The sequence below is a fragment of the Bos javanicus genome, chromosome 18 (assembly GCF_032452875.1).
Source record: "Bos javanicus breed banteng chromosome 18, ARS-OSU_banteng_1.0, whole genome shotgun sequence".
Taxonomy (NCBI): Eukaryota; Metazoa; Chordata; class Mammalia; order Artiodactyla; family Bovidae; genus Bos; species Bos javanicus.
In genome coordinates, this window is record NC_083885.1 from 63593363 (window position 1) to 63607917 (window position 14555).

Genomic DNA, 14555 nt, shown 5'->3' on the forward strand with positions numbered 1-14555 from the left:
AAATCTATTTCTCACTTCCACTGTATAGTCATAAGGGATTTGATTTAGGTCATACCTGAATGGTCTAGTGGTTTTCCCTACTTTCTTCAATATCAGTCTGAATTTGGCAATAAGGAGCTCATCATCTGAGCCACAGTCAGCTCCTGGTCTTGTTTTTGCTGACTGTATAGAGCTTCTCCATCTTTGGCTGCAAAGAATATAATCCATCTGATTTCGGTGTTGACCATCTGGTGATGTCCATGTGTAGAGTCTTCTCTTGCATTGTTGGAGGAGGGTGTTTGCTATGATCAGTGCGTTCTCTCGGCAAAACTCTATTAACCTTTGCCCTGCTTCATTCTGGACTCCAAGGCCAAATTTGCCTGTAACTGCAGGTGTTTCTTGACTTCCTACTTTTGCATTCCAGTCCCCTATAATGAAAAGGACATATTTTGGGGGGTGTTAGTTCTAAAAGGTCTTATAGATCTTCATAGCATCGTTCAGCTTCTTCAGCTTTACTGGTTGGGGCATAGGCTTCGATTACCATGCTATTGAATGCTTTGCCTTGGAAATGAACAGCGATCATTCTGTCATTTTTGAGATTGCATCCAAGTACTGCATTTCGGACTCTCTTGTTGACCATGATGGCTACTTTATTTCTTCTAAGGGATTCCTGCCCATAGTAGTAGATATAATGATCATCTGAGTTAAATTCACCCACTCCAGTCCCTTTTAGTTCGCTGATTCCTAGAATGTCGACGTTCACTCTTGCCATCTCCTGTTTGACCACATCCAATTTGCCTTGATTCATGGACCTGACATTCCAGGTTCCTAGGCAATATTGCTCTTTACAGCATCAATTTTGTCAATTATACCTCACTAAAACTGAAAAGGTTTTCTTTCATTTAATTACAGCAGGCACATTTGGAGTTATTCCACTTCTCATTTTAGGCACTTGCTCTCGTGCTTAAAATACATATTTACATTTTTATTTCTGAACATGTATGCATTCTCCCCCTTCTTTAGAAAAGACAAAGTTCTAACCGTGCTTTACTGAACTCTGGGTACTCATATACACATGGGTGGGCATGCGCACGTCTCTCTCCATGCACACGTGTGGGTGTGTTTATGCGTGCAAGTGTTTGTCTGTGTACTTTTCCAAAGCCCATTTTCAGCCATGCGTTCCTCTCTGTTGCATCTCACTGTCTCTCTGCCATCTCTCAGTATTCCTTTCTGTGTGAAAACCGTCAATATCCAAGAACTTGCACCTCTGGAAATGCCTTCTTTCATGTTCATTCTCTTTTTATCAAGTTGCTTGAGAACACTTCCTATTTGGAATCCAGTGTGTGACTCGAGTACTAGCAGAGGAAAACGTTTGTCAAGGTTAAGGGCCCCATGCCACCAGAGCCCACCTCCTCTCTCAGGACCTGGTGGGTTGTGGCTGAGGCACAGCCCACAGCAGGAGGCGGTGCCGAACCTCCTGGAAGCTGGGGATGTGCTCTGCATGAAGCTCTCACTTCTGCCCCTTGCAAGTATTCCGACTCAGGGGGAACTCTTCCCGGTTAATTCCCTGATGGCATGGCTCCAGTATCCTTTAGCACCCCCTTTTGGTAGGGGCAGTCTGCTCCCAGTGGGCTGGTCATTCTCTTGATAATCTGCGTTTTCCACAAGAAGTATTTCAAGACATTTTTAGGGCCTCAGTCCAGTCCGCCTTGATTTTTTTTTTTTTTTCAGTTGAAATCTACTTAGAATTAACTGTTTCAAATTCTGTAATTCAGTGCAATATACTTTTTAAAATTAACCTTCAGTTTCTCAGTTTACTATGAAAGGTCAAAATATGGATGTTACTTTTTTTACCATGTAGTTAATTAACCTATTTGTTGACGTTGCTGCCCCACACAGGCTCTCCGTTGCAGGGTGTGGGGTCTTTAGCTCAAGTGTGCCGTGTCTGGATCCCTGGCTGGTGATCCCACCCGGGCCCCTAAGTAAGGAGCGCCGAGTCTCAGTCAGGGGCCAGCAGGGCGGCCCTCGGGTGTCACGTGCACACGCATGAGTCCCAGCCCTTCGCAGGTCGGTCTCGTCAGTAAAGGAGGCTCCATTATTTGTTTCCTCAGCCGTTGCCGTCTGTCATGAGCGTCTTCCCATCTGACACTTACGACAGATACCACGCTGGCCCTCAGCACAGGCCCGCCTCTCCTGAATCTCCCTGTCTGCACTCTGTGCTGCACTCTGGACCATTTCCTCAATGCTGTACTCTGACTTCATACGAGGCCGCTCAGCTGCCTTCTTGGCTGCATCACTTTTTAACTTGTTGAATCTACTGGATTGTTCACGTTGAAAATTTTCACCTCTTTTCAGTAACCACCTGTTCTTCTACAAAATTATCCACATACTTGCCTCCCTTTATTTTTCTGTGACGATGGTTCCCTCTGTGTGTCCACATGGGTGGAAACCTTCCTCTGACCTCCAGATGATCTCCAAGCCGGGGCCACACCGCCTACCTCCCGTGCTTTGCTGTGGTTCCCCTCCATTTGGGGAACTTTCTTTCTGCCCTTGTCTGTGGTGTTTCAGAAACACTCTCCAAGCACGTCTCAGGGTTAGGAGCAGAGGAGGCTCTGGGTGGGCACCACACTCACCCCCTTCGGTGCAGTCTCATTCCGCAGCCCTTCACATCCACCCTCTCCTGCCGTCACCTCATCTGTAAATTGACCATGACGACGGCAGCAAGAGCCCGCAGCCCCTCTGAGGGCTGGGGTCTGGACAACAGGCAGAGAAGGAACCTCAGGCGCCGAGAAACGGCACCGCCACCCCAGGTTACATGAGCAGCGGGCACACGTTTACAGGAGTATCTGTTCTCCATCAGAGTAAGAGCTCTGACCACAATCAATACCCTCTAAAGCTTTCAGGTGATGACAAGACCGGGAGGAGACTGAGCCCCAGGACCCCGGGGCCCCAGGGAGGCAGGAAGCACCCAGGGGCTTGTTCCCAGGAAGGCAGGCTGGACGGTGATGCGATAAAGAGAGACACCCCGAAGGGGGCTGTGACAGGGAAAACCCACACTCCGGGGCAGGGGAGGAGTCAGTTTCCTTCCTTATTCCCTGAGCATCTCCTCTGGGCTCTCGGCCACATGGACTCTACTGAGCCCAGGGTGACGCTGACCGTGTGTCCCTCATAAAGAGCAGACTTGTGGACACAGAGGGGAGGGAGAGGGTGGGATGAATGGAGAGAGTAGCATGGAAATGCGCACACCAGCACCTGTAAAACAGACCATGGGGGAATGTGCCGTGAGACTCAGGGAGCTCACACAGGGGCTCTGTGACAACCTAGAGGGGAGGGAGGTTCTACAGGGAGGGCATGTGACACACACAGCCGATCCATGCTGCTGTATGGCAGAAACCAGCACCTTATTGTAAAGTAACGATCCTCCAATTAAAAAAAAAAAAAAGTTTCTCTGGGAATCTGAGTCCTGTGGGCCGCAGGGGCTGGCATCCTCCCCGAAACATCTCCAGGGCCTGGTGACCCCATTCAGGGTGAAGACCCCTCAGGGACCTGCTGACAGGCGGGCAGAGGAGGAAGCAGACCCCGAGGCGAGGCTGACAAAGAGAAGGCCACGTCCTGGATGACTTCAACTGGAAAGGGCGTCTCAGGAACACACTGGGACTGTCACGGGGACGAAGCCAGGCTTTCAAGAAGAGGCTGTTCCCCTTCCTGTGGGGACGCTGATGTGACAGCCGTGTGACAGGAAGCCCAAGCCCCAGAGAGGACACACCCTGTGGTCTGTCTGTCCGGAGGACACCCAGTTTTCCTCCATCATCACAGCCTGGACCACAGGGAGGAGACGCCATGGCCCCCGCGCTCCCTGCCCTGCTCTGCCTCGGTGAGATGAGGAGGGGCAGGGGGACCCTGGTCTGGAGGGACCTCCCCCCAGCCAGCCTGCTCCATCAGGGGGCCCCAGGGCCCAGGAGGCTCCCGGGGTGGAGAGGCGCTGCTCAGGGCTGAGGGCATACCTCTCACAGGGCGCTCTCTTCCAGGGCTGAGTGTGGGCCTGAGGAGCCAGGTGCAGGCCGGTAAGTCTGTCCCAGGGCCCAGCTCCCTCCTCTCGTGGGGACAAGGTCACCCCCAGGCTGTGGGCAGGGGGAGGGCAGCTCGGGGCTCATGGAGGGGGAGTCTGGGAGGTCTGGGCTGACAGCCGGGGCATGGGGGGGACTCCTGGTGAGCCCGCCTCTGATTTCCTTCCAGGGACCCTCCCCAAACCCACCATCTGGGCTGAGCCGGGCTCTGTGGTCCCCTGGGGGAGCCCCGTGACCATCTGGTGCTGGGGGACCCTGTGGGCCCAGGAGTTCCATCTTGATAAAGAGGGAAGCCCGGTTCTCTGGGACAGACAGAAACCCCTGGAGCCCGGGGACAAGGCTAGGTTCTCCATCCAACACATGGGACAGGACCACGCAGGGAGCTATCGGTGCTACTACAGCACCCCCACTGGCTGGTCAGAGCCCAGTGACCCCCTGGAGCTGGTGGTGACAGGTGAGGGACACTCGGGGGCCTCGGGCTCTGCCATCAGGAGGGGGTCTGCTATCAGGGGGTGTCCCTCTCACAGCCCAGCCCTGGGTGGGGGGATGGAGGAGCCCCACGGAACCAGCTGCCTCCTTCCCTCCTAGGATCCTACAGCAAACCCAGCCTCTCAGTCCTGCCGAGCCCTGTGGTGACCTCGGGAGGGAACGTGACCCTCCAGTGTGCCTCCAGTCAGCGATTTAATAGATTCCTTCTGACCAAGGAAGGAGAAGACGAGTCCTCTCGGACCCTGGATGGACAGCAAACCCCCAACTGGCAGACCCAGGCCCTGTTCCCCGTTGGCCCTGTGACCCCCGGGCACAGGTGGACGTTCAGATGCTACGGCTTTTACAGGCACACCCCCAGGGTGTGGTCAGCCCCTAGCGACCCCCTGGAGCTCCTGGTCCCAGGTGAGGAAGTCCTGTCCTGACCCCATATATTTGTGCAGACAAGACAACGTACTGGGGTCTCTGCTCCCAGGGGAGCCCCCGTGAGAGGGTGGGGAGAGGAGCGTGGGGCTCACAGGACAGACACACAGACTGAGACACGGTGAGGCCTGGAGCCGGGCCAGGAGAGGGGGGTCCACAGGGGAAGCGGTCCCTACAACCCAGCGCGTGTCTCTCCCCAGGGCTGTCTGGGAAGCCCTCCCTCCTGACCCCGCAGGGCCCTGTCATCACCTCTGGACAGAACCTGACCCTCCAGTGTCGCTCTGATGTCAGCTACACCAGATTTGTTCTGTCCAAGGAGGGGCAGGACCTCCCCCAGCGCCCTGCCCAGAGGCCCCAGGAGGGCCACTCTCAGGCTGACTTCCCCCTGGGCCCAGTTGGCACCCTTCACGGGGGCCGGTACAGATGCTACGGTGGACACGGCCTCTCCTCCGAGTGGTCGGCCCCCAGTGAGCCCCTGGAGCTGCTGGTGGCAGGAGAGGAGACAGCGGGTAAGTCGGGGACCAGACTCTGCACAGGCCCCACGAGGGAGCCCCAGGGGTGATGCTGGGACCAGGGAGAGGGGTCCCGGGGAGGGACAGAGAGACGGGGTGGGGACGTGGAGAGACTCGGAGAAACAGAGACAGCGCTGAGGGACCAGAGAGGCCCGCAGAGTCTCGCTCAGAACCAGGCCCGGCCCCCGCACCCCCTTCCTCTCTGCAGGACGGCTCAGAGACAGACCCTCCCTCTCGGTGAGACCAGGGCCCTCGGTGGCCCCGGGGGAGACCGTGACCCTCCTGTGTCAGTCAGGAGAGAGGACGGACACCTTCCTTCTGTCCAAGGAGGGGGCAGCCCATCGCCCCCTGCGTCTGCGCTCCCAGGACCAAGCCGGGCGGTACCAGGCCGAGTTCTCCTTGAGCCCTGTGACCTCAGCCCACGGGGGCACCTACAGATGCTACGGCTCACTCAGCACAGACCCCTACCTGCTGTCACAGCCCAGTGAGCCCCTGGTGCTCGTGGTCTCAGGTGAGGCCCAGTCTGTCCGTCTCACTCAAGCAGCTCGGGGCTCTGCCCTGGGAGCGCCAGGCGTTGGTGGAGGAGGGGCCCCCTGAGGGAGGGGCCTCGCAGCCCGCGCCCCGCCCCTTCCTCCCGCACTGGGGTCCCGGAAGGGCAGGTGGGCAGTGCGAGGGTCTCGCGGAGGCCACAGGGCCATGCAGGGCAGAGGGGAGTGAGGTGGGGACCCCGGGTCGGCCCGGTGCACCCCTTCCTGGGCTCAACCTCCCAAGGTCCCATTCTCCCAGCCACACCCCAGATTCGAACCTATGGAGTCTCGGGGCTCTATGCTCAGGGGAGACAGCCCAGCCCAGGGCAGTGTGGGAGCCGGAAGATCTAATACCCCCTCAGGTCATCAACGGGAAACACAGGCTTCAGGGGCTCTGAGCTGCTGGGTGAAGGGGCAGGGGTCCGGGGGCCCAGGCCGGGGGAGCACGGCTGTGGAGGGGGAAAGCGGCCCCGCCCCCACCTCCTTCCTGACCCCCATGGGCCTCCAGGCATCAGTTCCATCAGCTCCACCCCTCAGTGGAGTCAGAAACTGCAGAGAGGGGAGCAGGCTTTTGGGGACGTGGTGGCGGGTCTGGGGAGGAGCAGGGCTGAATATGCCCCCGGTTCAGGCGCCTCTGGAGACTCTGATGTGGACTCCCTCACCGTCACCACACCCCCGTGCGGGCCTCAGCTTCTCCCAGTGTAAAAGGAGAGACCCGTGCCCCAGATCTTAGATTTCCTCAGTTCTGACCTGGGTGTGACTCCGCATCGGACGAGGAGCACAGGGAGCCCCCGAGGAGGTGACTGTGGGGATCTGTGCCCTCCACTGCAGCGTGTGGGGAGGGAGGGGAGGACCCAGAGGCCCCTCCACGCAGCCCGCCCCTCCCCCCGCCCCCGCTGCGGTGGGGGAGGGGACGGGACAAGGGAGGACCCTCAGCTCCAGCTGAGACCCTCGGACAGCCCCCTGCAGGTGAGGGGTCCCCAGAGCAGAAAGCTGGTGTCCTCCTGGGGGCCAGCTCAGGAGGAGCTCAGGGTGCCCACGGCCCTGGTTCCAGTCCCGGCTCTGCCACCTCCAGGCTGGGTCACCAGGGCCCCTGAGTGATCTCCCTCTCTGGGCCTCAGTCTCCTCGTCTGCAAATGGGTCGGGTGGGCTGGAGATGGACGCACAGACCCCAGCACGAGTCTGCACACAGCAGGTGCCCAGCTAAACGGCACCCTAGGCTCACTCAGGCGTCTCTGGTGCCCCAGGCCTCACGTGGTACCTGAGTGTCCTCATCGGGGTCTCGGTGACCTTCGTCCTGCTGCTCCTCGTCCTCCTCTTCCTCTTCCTCCGACACCGGGGTCAGGACAGAGGCAGGAAGTTGGGTGAGTAGGGAACGGGGTGACTCGGACCCCTGGAGGCCTTAGGGCATCAGAAAGAGGGAAAACAAGGACATGGGAACAGTCAGCTTAAAATTTTTTTTCCTACCATGTGGAGGTTCCTTAAAAAGTAAAAGCAGAATTATCATATGGTCCAGAAAATCCACTGCTGGGTATATGTTTCAATAAAATGAAAACACTAATTTGAAAAGATACAAACATTCCAATATTCATGTAGCCAATTTACAATAGCCAAGATATGTGACCAACCCAACTGTCCAGCAACAGATGAATGAACAGAGAAAATGTGGTGTGTGTGTGTGTGTGTGTGTATATATGCCCACATATACATACAATGGAATATTACTCAGCCATAAAAAGAAGGAAACTCTGCCATTTGCAACAGCATACATGAACCTAGAGAGTATTACGCTTACTGAAATAACTCGGAGGAACATAAACGCTTTATGATAGCATTGGTACATACTGAATCTGGAAAATAATACAAAGGAACATATATGAAAAACAGAAACAGAGTCCTTGATACAGAAAAATAACTAATAGTTACCGGGGGTCGGGCAGATGAGGGGTGTGGACTAGAGACACAGACTACTGTGTATGAAATAAGCAAGAAGGATACACTGGATAGCACAGGGAATGTAGCAATTATTTCGTAATAACTTTAAATGGAGTATAACCTATAAAAACATTGAATCATATGTTGTATGCCTGAAACTAATATATTACAAATCAACGATATTTCATTAAAAAATTTTTCCAGAATCTCAAATCTGAAAATCTAGTGGAAAAAAACACCCACTGTCAGCCCACGTGCACTCATTTAAGCCATTCCCCTCCTTCTCAATGTCACGAACTGACATGCACCACGAACCCAGGCTGCCTTCTCTCCTCCTGAATCCCACGTGGAGGGCGGGGGCACCATGTCCCGGGGGCGAGCCTCTGTCCCGAGACCCAGCCCAGGCTGAGGCTGATTTCCAACCTCCGACAGGGGCGGCAGACCCAGGGCCTGAGGACAGGGGCCCGCAGAGCAGGTAACTCCCGCCCCAACACCCCCAGAGCCCCACCCACAACACCCCACCTTCTCCCCCTGACACAGTGTCTCCTCCTCAGCTCCAGCCCAGCCACAGGCGCCCAGGACCAGGCCATCTGTGAGCAGGAGAGGCGGCGGCCCACGGGAGGGCACAGAGACTTCTGGAGGCAGTGGGGGGGATGCTCAGAAGGATGGGGGACCGGGGCTGGGGACTGAAACCCCACACAGCACTTTCGGGTGCAGGGTCGGGGGGGCACAGAGACCTCTGGAGGCCGTGGGGGGGATGCTCAGAAGGGTGGGAGACTACACAGCAGCCCCCCACCCAGGGTGCAGGGCGGGGGCTCCAGCCCTGAGGCTCTCTGAACCCTACCTAGCGGTGCCCTCTGCTCTGCTGCAGATGCTGCCGTGAGTGACACACACTCTGAGGTGGGGCTGCAGCTGGACCATCGGGTGAGACCCTTGCTCCCGTCTGGCCACCACAGACCTCCTGTTGCCAAACTCAGCCCAGCGCACGCGTTGCTGTGCTCACACTCCAGCTCCAGCCACGCCCACCCCACCCCTCCTTCCCGGCTCCCTGGGTCCTGATGTGACCCCACCCTCCCCTTGCCCTGTGACCTCACGGCCCCTCCTTCAGGGCGCCATGTCCTCTGGCTGACCTTCTGGTGTAGGGGTGCAGCCCCAGGTCTCATGAAGACGCGTACATCAGTGGATGGCCCACATGGCCCAGCCCCCCTCCTTCACCCCCCAGCAAAGGGCGCGGGAGAGCGGGCGCCACCCCCCAGGTCCTGCAGGTACGGCAGGCGCTCAGCTCGTGGTGAGAGGGGCCCCACGCCAACAAGCTGGCGGAGTCCCAGAATGCAAGGTGCTGACAAGGAAAGTAAATCAAGAGACGGCACTGGGCGCTTGGGGCAGGCAGACTCGGGAGGAAGGTCCTGAGGCAGGAGGGACGCGCTTTAGCAGGAAGACGGCTGTGTGCCGGGCCAGATGAGCAAGAGGTCTGGGCTCAGACAGAAACCAGGGCCGCACAAAGCTCCCAGAGGCTCCTGGGCATCAGGAGGCCCCTGGAGTTTCCACCAGGAGAGAGAGCTGACCTGACTGGAGGGCGGCGGACCCAGGAGGCACCTGTCCTGCCTCACTGCCTCCCTCCAGCACAACAGGCGGGAGGCAGGCCCCCAGGAGGGGACGGGCGCCCTGTGAGCCCCCGAGATCACTAAGGCGGGAGGCACTCCCTGTCCTCCCGGTCGGGGGGATTCCGGGAAGGATGGACAGATGCACAGCAGATGGGTGCCTACTCTCCAGGCCTCCAGGCGCCCCATCTCACACACCTTCCCCCCCGCAGGCTGCTACATCTGAAGCCCCCCAGGACGTGACCTACGCCCAGCTGAACCACTCGATCGTCAGAAGGGGGATGGCCGCACCCCCGGCTCCCCCGTCAGGGGAGCCCCCAGCAGAGCCCAGTGAGTACGCTGCTCTCGCCGTTCGCTAGCCCAGGAAGGACCCGACCCCAGGCTCCCGGGACCAGATCTCAGACCCCAGGAGGCACGGGAGCTGCCAGCAATGGACACCACCTAACCACCAGCAGCCAGTACCTGGGCTCCTAACAGACCACCAGGAGCCCCGGGGACCCTTTCCGCTCAACTGGTTCTACCCTCAGAAACAGCATCCTGGACCCCCGGTGGCCCAGCGGTTAAGAGTCTGCCAACCAATGCATGGGACATGGGTCTGATCCACTTGCTGCCGGACAGCTGAGCCTAGGGGCGCTGCAGCTGCCGAAGCCCTGGTGCCCAGAGCTTCCTCTGAAGCTCTAGTCTTCCTCGAGAGAAGCCCGAGTGTGAGCAGTCCGTGCACAGCCAGGCAGCAGCCTCCACTCGCTGCAATCAGAGAGGGCCCACACGAAGCAGGGAAGACCCAGCACAGCCACAAATAAACATTACTAAAAACCTGAAAGGCATGTTTCAGTTTCCTTAAAAAAGATAATTAATATCCTCATTTTATAAAGAAGACAACAGACTCTCAATTATCAGTGATTTTGAAGAAGATCAGCACATTACTCCAAACGAAGGGAGGAACAGGGAAACAACAATGACAGGGGTAGCTACCACTGAGGACAAACAAGGAGAGGAAAATCAGAAAAGCCAGAAAGCTTCGTCCCTGAGGGCGTGGACCACACTCACACATGCTAGGCACAAGGACCAAGTCAAAAGAGAGAAGGTGTTGCTTTACCGCCATCAGGACACGACGGCAGGTCCTTCAGACTTTAGAATGGTAAAAGCTTCATCGAAGGACAGTTTTATGCTATTGTAGTAGAAAATGTAGATGACACAGACCAAAAGCCTCAAAAATAAAATTTATCAAAATTATGGACATAAGGATAAACAGAAAATCTGAATTCTCCTATATGTTAAAGTGAACTCTGAGTCCAGAGAGTTTCACAGGTTAATGCATCTGAACACGTGGGCACTCATGAAACACACACTCGTACACACACCTACCGAGCTTACACCAGCTTACGCAGAGAGGGGAGAAGGAAGGAAGCGCACACTCCACAAAACATTTCACTGCGCCAGAGAAACCTGAGACCAAACGGTGACACGGAAACTACAAAATGGGAAAATCTCGGGAAGCTCTTTTTCCCTGGTTTGTTTTCCTAAACAAACATTCACAAAGAGGATTCATCAGTAAATAAAATGGAACACATATCACGCACATGCACGTATTTTTTTTTCAAGAATGTGTGGTTGGTTTCATCCACAAAAATCCATCAATACAATTCAAATATTAAAAGAAGAAATTTTAAAATATCATGCTAACAGATGAAAAGTTTTCTGATAAAATACACCACCAATTTATAATGAAAAAGTCGTAAGTAGAAGGGAATTTCCTATCATTTATCAAAGCATCTTTTAAAACTTGCACTAGAAATCTATTTTTTATGTTTGTTTATTTATTCATTGTTGCTGTGTGGGCTTTTCTCCAGTTGCAGCGATTTGATCTCTGGTTTCTCTGCCTTTTCTAAAACCAGCTTGAACATCTGGAAGTTCACAGTTCATGTACTTTGAAGCCTGGCTTGGAGAATTTGGAGGACTACTTTACTAGCGTGTGAGATGAGTGCAACTGTGTGGTAGTTTGAGCATTCTTTGGCATTGCCTTTCTTTGGGATTGGAATGAAAACTGACCTTTTCCAGTCCTGTGGCCACTGCTGAGTTTTCCAACTTTGCTGGCATATCGAGTGCAGCACTTTCACAGCATCATCTTTCATCTTTCAGAATTTGAAATAGCTCAACTGGAATTCCATCACCTCCACTAGCTTTGTTCATAGTGATGCTTCCTAAGGCCCACTTGACTTCACATTCCAGGATGTGGGGCTCTAGGTGAGTGATCACACCATTGTGATTATCTGGGTCATGAAGATCTGTTTTGTACAGTTCTTCTGTGTATTCTTGCCACCTCTTAATATCTTCTGCTTCTGTTAGGTCCATACCATTTCTGTCCTTTATTGTGCCCATCTTTGCATGAAGTGTTCCCTTGGTATCTCTCATTTTCTTGAAGAGATCTCTAGTCTTTCCCATTCTGTTGTTTTCCTCTATTTGTTTGCACTGATTGCTGAGGGAAGCTTTTTTAGATCTCCTTGCTATTCTTGGAACTTTGCATTCAGATGGGAATATCTTTCCTTTTCTCCTTTGCTTTTCACTTCTCTTCTTTTCACAGCTATATGTAAGGCCTCCTCAGACAGCCATTTTTTGCATTTCTTTTCCATGGGGATAGTCTTGATCCCTGCTCCTGTACAAAGTCACAAACCTCAGTCCAGAATTCATCAGGCACTCTATCAGATCTAGGCCCTTAAATCTATTTCTCACTTCCACTGTATAATCATAAGGGATTTGATTTAGGTCATACCTGAATGGTCTAGTGGTTTTCCCTACTTTCTTCAATTTAAGTCTGAATTTGGTAATAAGGAGTTCATGATCTGAGCCACAGTCAGCTCCTGGTCATGTTTTTACTGACTGTATAGAGCTTCTCCATCTTTGGCTGTGAAGAATATAATCAATCTGATTTTGGTGTTGACCATCTGGTGATGTCCATGTGTAGAGTCTTCTCTTGTGTTGTCGGAAGAGGGTGTTTGCTATGACCAGTGTGTTCTCTTGGCAACACTCTATTAGCCTTTGCCCTGCTTCATTCTGTACTCCAAGGCCAAATTTGCCTGTTACTCCAGGAGTTTCTTGACATCCTATATTTGCATTCCAGTCCCCTATAATGAAAAGGACATATTTTGGGGGGTGTTAGTTCTAAAAGATCTTGTAGGTCTTCATAGAATCGTTCAGCTTCTTCAGCGTTACTGGTTGGGACACAGACTTGGATTCCTGTGATACTGAATGGTTTGCCTTGGAAACGAATAGAGATTATTCTGTCAATTTTGAGATTGCATCCAAGTACTGCATTTCGGACTCTCTTGTTGATCATGATGGCTACTCCATTTCTTCTAAGGGATTCCTGCCCATAGTAGTAGATATAATGGTCATCTGAGTTAGATGACCAGTCCCCTTTAGTTCGGTGATTCCTAGAATGTCGACGTTCACTCTTGCCATCTCCTGTTTGACCACTTCCAATTTGCCTTGATTCATGGACCTAACATTCCAGGTTCCTATGAAATATAGCTCTTTACAGCATTAATTTTGTCAATTATACCACAGTAAAGTTGAAAAAGTTTTCTTTCATTTAATCACACCAGGCACATTGGGAGTTATTCCATTGCTCATTTTAGGCACTTGATCTTGTGCTTAAAATACGTATTTACATTTTTATTTCTGAACCCGTACACATTCTCCTCCTCCTTTACAAAAGACAAAGTTCTAACGGTGCTTCACCTGAACTCTGGGTACTCATATACACGTGTGTGGGCGTGCGCACGGCTCTGTCCATGCACACGTGCGGGTGTGTTTGTGCGTGCAAGTGTGTGTCTGTGTACTTTTCCAAAGCTCATTTTTGGCCATGCGTTCCTCTCTGTTGCATCTCACTGTCTCTCTACCATCTCTTAGTATCCCTTTCTGTGTGAAAACAGTCAGTATCTAAGAACTTGCACCTCTGGAAATGCCTTCTCTCACCGTCATTCTCTTTTTAACAAGTTGCTTGAGAACACTCTATTTGGAATCCAGCGTGTGACTCAAGTACTAGGAGAGGAAAACGCTTGTGAAGGTTAAGGGCCCCATGCCCCCAGAGCCCACCTCCTGTCTCAGGACCTGGCGGGTTGAGGCTGAGGCACGGCCCACACCGGGAGGCTGAACCTCCTGGAAGCTGGGGATGTGCTCTGCGTGAAGCTCTCACTTCTGCCCCTTGCAAGTACTCCGACTCAGGGGAACTCCTCCTGGTTAATTCCCTGACGGCATGGCTCCAGTATCCTTTAGCGCCCCCTTTTGGTAGGGGGCAGTCTGCTCCCTGTGGGCTAGTCATTCTCTTGATAATCTGTGTTTTCCACAGGAAGTAGTTTCAGGACATTTTTAGGGCCTCAGTCCAGTCCGCCTTGATTTTCCTTTTTTTATTTGAAATTTACTTAAAAGAGAATTAACTGTTTCAAATTGTATAATTCAGCGCGAAATAATTTTTAAATTTAACCTGCAGTTTCTCAGTTTACTATGAAAGGTCAAGATACAGATGTTACTTCCATTTATTTTTACAAATATGTAGTTAATTAACCTATTGTTGACGTCGCTGCCCCACACAGGCTCTCCGTTGCAGGGTGTGGGGTCTTTAGCTCAAGTGTGTCGTGTGTGGATCCCTGGCCGCTGATCCCGCCCCGGCCCCTAAGTATGAGCACCGAGTCTCAGTCAGGAGCCCAGCAGGGCGGCCCTCGGGTGTCACGTGCACAGCATGAGTCCCAGCCCTTTGCAGGTCGGTTCTCATCAGTAAAGGAGGCTCCGTTATTTGCTTCCTCAGCCGTTGCTGTCTGTCGTGAGCGTCTTCCCGTCTGACACTTACAACAGATACCACACTGGCCCTCAGCACAGGCCCGCCTCTCCTGAATCTCCCTGTCTGCACTCTGTGCTGCACTCTGGACCATTTCCTCAATGCTATGCTCCGACTTCATACGGGGCCGCTTAGCTGCCTTCTTGGCTGCATGACTTTTTAACGTGTTCAATCTACTGTATTGTTCACGT

The 14555-nt window shown here is 53.5% G+C and overlaps 1 protein-coding gene across 1 annotated transcript in view; it reads left to right on the forward strand.

Annotated features, from left to right (window-relative positions):
- Positions 1-3769: 3769 nt before the first annotated feature.
- Positions 3770-14555, forward strand: part of LOC133229492 (leukocyte immunoglobulin-like receptor subfamily B member 5) — a 63657-nt gene continuing 52871 nt past the window's right edge. Inside the window, exons 1-11 of the mRNA XM_061385858.1 lie at positions 3770-3853; positions 4008-4043; positions 4216-4500; positions 4635-4937; positions 5156-5464; positions 5676-5978; positions 7242-7358; positions 8362-8404; positions 8484-8521; positions 8801-8853; positions 9743-9884. Of these exons, the coding sequence (XP_061241842.1) occupies positions 3820-3853; positions 4008-4043; positions 4216-4500; positions 4635-4937; positions 5156-5464; positions 5676-5978; positions 7242-7358; positions 8362-8404; positions 8484-8521; positions 8801-8853; positions 9743-9884 (1663 nt within the window). The 5' untranslated portion in view covers positions 3770-3819. The remainder of the gene's footprint in view (positions 3854-4007; positions 4044-4215; positions 4501-4634; positions 4938-5155; positions 5465-5675; positions 5979-7241; positions 7359-8361; positions 8405-8483; positions 8522-8800; positions 8854-9742; positions 9885-14555) is intronic.